Genomic DNA, 8498 nt, shown 5'->3' with positions numbered 1-8498 from the left:
GTATTAGGAAAATAAAAAAATGTTTCAGACAAAACTTACGTACTTTTTAACGTGGAATGCGAATCTGTTATAAAAAGTGGGGGTTCCCATTTTAGATTTTAAAGTTGTCCCCCTCCCCACCCACAGGGGTAGGGATGGGGGGGGGTCAATTTTGGTATCATTCGATAGCTCTTTCAAAAATAGGAAATACGTATTTTTCCGTTTTCCGATCCACCCACAATTTCTCGGGATATTCAACCGTTCCGGGACTTTTAGACCACCCTGTATAAGAATGATTTATGAAATATTCCAAATATTCTTGAAAAATATTCTTGAGACGTTCATAGGAGTGTCTTGTGCTATCTGGGATTGTGCTGCTAGGGAAAATACAAATGTTCTCGGTACTTTTGAAGCGTTCCATTTTGTATATTCCATTAAACCCTGAAAAATATGTAAAACATTAAATTATTGAAAAGAAAATGTTAAACATTGCGAAACGTACGTAGAAAGTACGAAAAGTTTTGAGAAAAATTTACACCAGGGTAACGAATTTACACGTTGTTGCAACGTTTCTGGAAGCTTCGGTGCTGTATGGGGCGAGACTGGCAAAAGGACGGTTACGTGCGAACGTGCAACGCAACACAGGGAATCGCCCTTGTCCTCTCTTCTACCTTTTATGTACCGCGGCTCGAGTCGCGGCGGACTTTCTCGAGTGACTGTACGCCTCCCGAGATACGACGACATCGAGCCATCGAGGCCCGTCCGTAACGGTACGCGGCGGCGGTTCGGGGCTCGGCGAGGCGGGCGAGGAGGTGAGCGAGGCGGAGGCCGCGTCTACTGCGACGCAGCGACCGCGTCGCGCGCGCGACTCATTTCCTACGCCGCGGTCCGTTTCCTCGGGCGTATTGATTTTCGCGTGGCAGGCGTTTATTCGCGTCCGAGTCGATCTCAAGAAACACTGCACGCGCCGGATCGACGAGCCCTGACGCCGAAACGCGAAAAATCGACGGCGTCGGCAGCAAAATCGCGGCACGAACGCGGGACTACTTTGCGCGCTGGCGCGGAGGGTTACACCTTAGTGGCGGCCGTGCGGGTATATAAAGCCCCACCACGTAGGCCCGCGCGGCCATTCCGAGTCCTTCCCTCGAGCGGTGCGAATGGATCTCGCTCGTGGCGGCGCGAGGCGACGACGTGGCTCCTCTGTGCGTCCCCGCGTACGGCTAGGGCCGCGAGTTGGATACCAGGTTGGTGTATTCAATAATTAGTTCAATACTTAGTTGTACGATGGGGCGAATGGTTCCTACGCGCGAGAACGCGGCGCAACTGTCGGCGACGGTGAGGGACGCGCGCAGCTGGCCGCGGGAGATCGAGATGGGCAAGCCGGGCCACACGGAGCAGCTCGCCAGCTGGATCACCAACGTGCGCCAGAAGAAGCTCAAGTGCCACAGGAGCCCGAAGCGCGACTTCCGCGTCGAGGCGGTGCTGACCCACGCCCTGCACAAGGCCGAGTACGAGCTGCGCTTTAAGCAGCTCTCGCGTATCTCCCGCTGGCGGCGCTTGCGCAAGCAGCTGCTCAAGGGCGTCGAGTATGGCAGCTGCGGCCTGTACAACGCGTCCGAGAGGGAGTACGAGATGCGCAGCCACCAGCGGCCCGGCGACGCGGCCAACTTCTGGCGGGAGAACATGTGCGAGGACCTGACCAGCATCGTCCATTTCCTGCAGCAGCTCGGCGAGGTTAAGTCGCCGGTGCAGCGGTGACAGGAGGCTCGCGGAGAACGCGCGGCGCCCGCGTTCCCCCCGCGGCGGCTCGTCCCCTCGAGGCGCCGCGTCCGCGGAAATTGGCGCGGCGGAGTGCGCTTGGCCGCGCTGCTCTGAGCGGGGGGGGAGACGTGCGTACGCGGCGCTTAACGAACGTTGTACCGATACACGACGACCCTCGGACGGTGCCTCGGCGCGTCTGTCTTCTGCCCGTTCCCCTCCCCCCCCTCCGTCCAGGAAGCGCGGAATCTGCGCTCCCGATACCAGCGCCCTCATCGTATCCGGAAGAACCGGCGGCGTTGCGGCCATCTTTGCAGCCCTGCCGTTACCCCGGTATATATATCTGGGTATTTTTTACTTGCAGTCTCACCGTTTGAGGTGGCGGACGCGGGTGGAAAGAGTGGGATAGGGCGAAAGAGAGAGAATATGAGAGAGAGGGAGAGAGAGAGTTGCTGTAATGCAGGTGCAGGCGGCCGGTACCCTTGGGATTTCGTACGCACGCGCACACACATACGTACATCGGCCCCTCCTGCCTGTCGTCGATTTGGTTTGTAAACTGTATCGAAACCAAAGTACTTTACTTAGAGTCTAATATAATTAGCTCGTGTGTACTTAAAGCAAGAGATACTCGCAGAGAGGGTGGAGAAAAGGAAGTTTTTTTTTTGTATTGTCTTAGAAATACTTTCGAGTTCCTTAAATCCGTAAACTCGTGTAGTTTGTACTGTAAGACTGCCTTTGCATTGTGATAATAATTCTATCAGTGTGTAGCATTTAACTTCTGATCCTAAACAGCGTAACGCGCGATCGATCAATTTTTTTTCAGAAAGATTGATAAATTTTTTTTTACATTTATTTTATCGAGCCGTTAGTCGATTGTCAAAATTCTGTTGGCTCAGCAGGCAGCGTTCTCGAACATTTGATGGACTTGTCTCGCAATTGTATTTCTATGGATGTTTTATGCCGTTTAGGATCGAGAAGGACGAAGGATCTCTATTATTGTAAGCCGAAAGACATTGTGATACATTTAGTTTGCAATAGATACATTTGTAAGTACAAAGCTGTGATAACAGATAACAGGACGAGGCGAGAAGTGCTGAGAGGAGTGTAAGATGAATAAATACGTTTTGCAAGTAACAATGTAGAGCTCTATTCCTTTTTTTTAACTTTTCTGCTCACCAACTTATTAATGTCAATCGTTTTCAGTCTGGCACACATAGGCGTCGTAGAAAAATACACCTTATCGCGAACGAAGGGGCTACGGCTGCCAGTATGGACGACGTCGTCGTAGTCGTCGTCACCGGCGAAAGATAGGATAGAAAGATAAGATTGCAGCGGGCAAAAGAAAGAACCATAGGGGAGTATATCTGCGCTTCGAGCGAGAGGGCGGGACAGAGTCTGTTTCTAGAAGCTGGCCGTATCGGCGCACAAGCGAAAATTATCCTCTGCACGATCCTCGTGATATCGAGCTCGTGGTAACCACGACTGCGATGAGATATGCCTTTCATGCGGTGAGCCCTCGTTCTCCCGGGTCGGTCATTCTCGCTCGGGTCCGGAGCAAGTCCGTTCTCGTTGAGTAACGTAGGATAATGATGCGGGGGACCCGTTGCCCTACAGGTTGCAGGTATACTTCAAGTAAGGTAACTCCGTCATGCAAGCATGCGAATAACCTATTTGAGTTACCGAGACATTTCTCCTGTTTGATGTAAAGTTGCCACCTATACGCTTGTTCGGCGTTGCCATAACAATGTGTCCATAGATCCGCAACCTGCCGTCGGCCACGCCGAGACCACAGCCAGGCTAGGGGGACGTTGACGCGTGTGTTTTAGATGGTCGAAGGGTGTAGGAGACTTCCGGGGATACCGGAGACTTAGCGAAGCGAAGAATACGAAAGATTGACGTAAAGACAGAGTATACGCGCAAGGATACACGTTGTATATGACAAGTGGAAGCGTTAGGTTTATCTCGACTCGGTAACACTGATCTCAACTTAAGTAGGGACTGAACTTTATTCATTTTTTTAATAGACGATGATGTACGCATCTTGATATTTATTCAAACGCAATGTCGAATTAGCAAGTCAAGTGCGAGAAAGTCTGAAGATCCGAGGATCCAAGAGCTCGAGATCGTCCTGCTCCGGGAGTCTTGGCCGTTGAAAACTTTCGGGAGTTTGAAGTCTAGGGAATTGAAAAAGAATCTCGATACTTTCATGGAACCCGCAATCCCGGTCTTAGCCTGCCATCCTAAGGATTTAAGTTCATACCAGAAACGAATCGAGGGAAATGATCGCATATACGAAGAGGGAAAAAATCATATGTAAACAGAGGGGAGAGATATATACATAAGGATACACGCAACACGAATAGCAGGAGTAAATCGATACCGCTCGAGGAACTTTCTATAAATCCGGTGAAAAGTAACCAGGATAAATGGAATTTACAAGTATATGTTTGGAATTTTTACTAAACCGTTTATCCGGTAATTCTGGGTGTTGCTTCATGGTAAACTAGACAATTCCAGTTCGGTACGAGACGCTTGTACGGTAACGCAATTTTCTTTCGATAACGTTCTTGCATTGGAACTTTCATTTATGGAAATGAAGGGTGAGATGTAAGAAGGTAGGGGGGGCGGGGGGTGCAAATGAGAGGATATTTTTGATTGACAGAAAGCTACGTGCGTTTGGAAGACGTCCCTCGTCCCGTTCGACCAGCGGACCGCGAGGAATGTGGTGTGAATTGCTCGAAGTCGTACGTGACGTACCCGTGTAAAGTGCAGTCTGTTGAACGCGACCACTCATGGAGGTTTGGTTTTGATGGACGGCTTGAAAGAGAGAATGAGAATGAGAGCGAATTTGATAGCGTAACTAGCTATCGTTCCTTATATCATGATCGTAATAATATCTATATGTTGTTGCATTTTGCTTTGCTCGGTTTCTCTTTGTGTTTCACACAGCAGGGCGGCAGAGCTAGATCTAAACCTTTCATAAGTTAGAGAAACGGCCCCGGCGTGTCATCTGCGCACCCAATTCAGCCACCTGTAAGGCGATACGTTGCCCCGTGATCGTCCGCTGGACTTGCGATATGTTACTCGGTGATCAACCGCTGGATTTGCGCGTTGCGTGAGAAACGATAAAGGTAACGAGAGACGTAGGGTCGATCATTCTTGATCCTTGTACCTTGTACCTCGTACCTCGCGTATGCAAAATGTTAGAACGGGGAGGGGGCGCGGGGCAAAACAATGTTCTTATGAGTCATAGGAAGATGCTGTTTTGCACAATGGCGATGAAGGAAAATGGCGCTTGGAGGCTTTTGAGCACAAGATTGCTAGATATAATTGCTGATATCGTATGCTGACGTGATGATACGCTGATGCCCCATATTTCGGTTAATTTGGCGACTCCACCCGAATCCGCACGAAACTTCTGCAAGGATACGCCGAGCCCACGAAGCTGCGAATGTGAAAATCTCGAAATTAAGTTTAAGGATATGAAATTTAAGCGTCCCATCAACGCGAAGAGGATGTGAAGCTTCATTAATTCCACAATTTGAGAACTTGGCACGCTTGGAGAACACACTCGAGGATCTGTAGTCATCTAAGGGTCTAAGAATCCTAAGCTAGAGTTTTTGGATATGTCCTTTTTAACTCGTTTCATTTTCATCATTAATTTAGCCGGAACTTATCGCAATTTGCGTATATCCCCTAAATTTTATTTTGTAGAAATTGCGACGATATATTCGTCCAATATGGAGCAAGCTTATATCGAAAGAATTGAAGGTACTTGATGAGAAATCCATCTGAATAACAAATGAATTTGCAATTTTTCGTACTCGGAAAGAAGAAAAGAGTATCGCATTGTTTTTGAAAGTATAAGATTTAAAAAGTTTTAGAAGGAAGAGAGGAAGAGAAGTATACAGCATTTCATTAATTACGATTTCAGTAGATCTCCACGTTCATTTTTTAGGACATTTAGGAAATGTGTAATATTATGGGGGCGGCAGAATACTGACAACGGGGAGGGGATCAAATACCACTTTGTTTTTTCACAGAGAGCAGTCATTCGAATCACGGCGTTCGTTGCACCCAAAACGTGTTCTAGTCATGGAATGAGTAGGATGGTTCGATCATTTAAGACAATGGTTCGCAATGTGACGTATCACACCATGTTTCTAAGGGAGCAAGAAAAATGTATGAGAATTGGTTAACTAATTGTGGAAAGGGAAAATTGTGCAAAGCATTGAAGTTCCTCGGCGAGAAGTTCCTAGCAAGCTGTATCGTCAAAAAACGTTATCGCGTCTCTCAACAAGGACTTGGTCTCTCTTTAAATAGCTTTAGGTTTTGCAACAGAGAAAGTGAGGTTGAAAAATGCAGTTTTTCCGAAAAGGATGCAATTACAAAGTTTGGCATAAGATGCATGGACACAAATGTGGATTGTGGGCTTTAATAGAGTTAATTAGAAGACGTGAGCTAATTAATGGTATAATTAAGAGGAAGACTATAAGCATGACTCGATGATATGTAATAGTTAAGAAAAATGCACCGAGTAGATGCGGTGAGAGAGAGAAAGAGAGGTAAGCAACAGCTTCAGGATTTCAGTCAGGTAACGATTTCTAGAAAAGAATCTTTTGCCGTCGTGCTCTTTTAATCGCTTAACTACCAAGCATTGAAAAATTAGCATTGGCTTTTTTTAAGCAATTGCTTAATTATTGAGCGTTGAAAGATTAGCATTGGCTTTCTCCAAAATCTGCTACAACATTGTGAGATATTTAACTCGAAATATTTAACATTTACAAAAATAGTGAAGATTTGAAGTGAAAACTAATATGTCAATTTTCTTGCAATGCAAGTTCATAGTCTTATTGAATTTGTTGGATCAAGTCATTAACTAGATACACGAAAATTCAAATTTATTCCAATTTCGCCCTACTAGTACACTCGTTATATTTACTATATCTGGATCTGAATGGACTCGTATATGTATATCTTAACTGGCTTTAATGAGGTATATTCATGTTTTTCTTTTTTCCATATTTTATAAATGTATATTTAAGAATGTTGGAAGAGAGTGAGATGCCTGTGTACAAAGTAGTCGCGTTTAAAAACAGAACAGGAATAACTTGTACGTGAACGAAACGGCTTGCGCTTCCGTTCCTCGGTGTCGTCGCGAAGAGCCTTGTATCTCTTGGTATCCCGAAGAGGCTCGATTCCATTTTCTCTCTCGCTCTTGAGATTCCGTTGCAGTCGTCAACCAAAGAGGCACCTCGGACGTGTGAGTTATCCGTCTCTCTAAAACTTTGCCTACTAACGGAGTGTTTTAGAGAGGCACGAAGGTGATCGACCATATCGTGATTTATCGTCCGCCTTCGAATTCGGCGCTGGCTCTCCAACACTTGCTCGACTGCGCGATCTTGCAAGTTTGGTCTTTGAGTTCTCTTGTCGTTGGCTGCCTTCGAGGTCGTAAAGGTTTCTCTCTTCTGGACACACGAGACCCTGCATTCTGTGATTCATCACCTGCTACATCAGCAAGATTCTTCATCAACTAGGATTTCATTGCAAAAGGGATCGCCGGTGGATCTTCGATGCAAAATAAGAGTCGTCGTGGGACTTGCAAGAGGATTTTTCCAACAGCGCTGGTGTGAAATAGGCAGAGTTCCAGAAAAACGGCATAACCTTCTTCTAAAAAACGAGTAAGTAATTTTATTTATATTTGATTATATCAAAATATTGTTTTCAAAAAGTTTATAAAAATATGTTTATTTCTTTTCTAGATTTATTTCTCCGAATGTTGAACATTCGTGAAAAATCACTCACCACATTATTATTGAAGAAATATTGAATACTAAGAGAACATCTTGTTATTCATCATTGGGTCAACACATAGGACTTCATTGAAGAAGTTAATCACAAGACTTTGTCGCAAAGATCACCATAAAATCCTTCTGTAGAAAAAAATTTTGGGATTTTATTACTACGGAAAATTATTATAGAAAATCAAGAAATTTTGTTACAAAAAATTCTTTAAGATTTTGTCGCGGAAAAGGATTATCACATTTTAAGTTTCGTTGATCAAAATATCATCGTGGACTTCATCACAGACGAGGATTATAGCAGGACTCCATTGCAGAAGAGGATCGTCACGAGACTTTATCGCAGAAGAGGATCATCGTAGGGCTTTATCACAAAAGAGGATCATCGCGGAACTTTATCGCAGAAGAGGACCATCGCGGGATTTCGTCACAAGAGGATCGTCGTGGAGTTTTGTCACAGAAGATGGACTATCGCAGAACTTTGTCGCAGAAGAGGACTTTATTGCAGAAGAGGACCATCGCGGAACTTCGTCACAGAGGAGGATCTTCACAGGACTTCATCGCAGAAGAGGACCATCGTGGGGCTTTGTCACAGAAGGGGATCACCATGGGACTTCGTCGCGGAAGAGGACCATCGCGGGACTTCGTCGCAAAAGAGGCTAATCACGGGATTTCATCGCAGAAGAGGATTATCGTGGGACTTTGCCGCAAGGAGAGGATCATCGCAGGACTTCGTCGCAGAAAAGGATTATCACAAGAGTTGTCGTAGAGGAGATCATCGCGGGACTTCACCACAAAAGAGGATCATCGTGGGACTTCGTCACAAAAGAGGATTCTCACGAAACTTTGTCGTATAAGAGAATCGTCACGAGACTTTATCGCAGAAGAGGACCATCACGGGACTTCGTCACAGAAGAGAATCTTCACGGGACTTCATTGCAGAAGAGGACCATCGCGGGG

The 8498-nt window shown here is 46.0% G+C and overlaps 1 protein-coding gene and 1 pseudogene across 1 annotated transcript; both read left to right on the top strand.

Moving 5' to 3' along the window:
• The first annotated feature begins 1230 nt into the window (after positions 1–1230).
• LOC105566040 lies at positions 1231–2094 on the top strand. Its single transcript, XM_012019741.1, has one exon. It carries the CDS (start codon positions 1264–1266, stop codon positions 1735–1737), a length of 474 nt encoding a protein of 157 aa, XP_011875131.1. The 5' UTR covers positions 1231–1263; the 3' UTR covers positions 1738–2094.
• Positions 2095–7921: 5827 nt separating this feature from the next.
• Positions 7922–8498, top strand: part of LOC105566141 — a 2770-nt pseudogene continuing 2193 nt past the window's right edge.

This window comes from Vollenhovia emeryi, unplaced genomic scaffold, assembly GCF_000949405.1.
Source record: "Vollenhovia emeryi isolate VEMERY1.0 unplaced genomic scaffold, V.emery_V1.0 DF939147.1, whole genome shotgun sequence".
NCBI classification, from domain to species: domain Eukaryota; kingdom Metazoa; phylum Arthropoda; class Insecta; order Hymenoptera; family Formicidae; genus Vollenhovia; species Vollenhovia emeryi.
The sequence above is the reverse complement of the archived record's forward strand: the minus strand, read 5'-3'. Positions and strand labels throughout refer to the sequence as shown.

Excerpts from the sequence above, each read along its gene's own strand:
- LOC105566040 (XM_012019741.1), top strand. The coding sequence starts at position 1,264 with ATGGGGCGAATGGTTCCTACGCGCGAGAACGCGGCGCAACTGTCGGCG.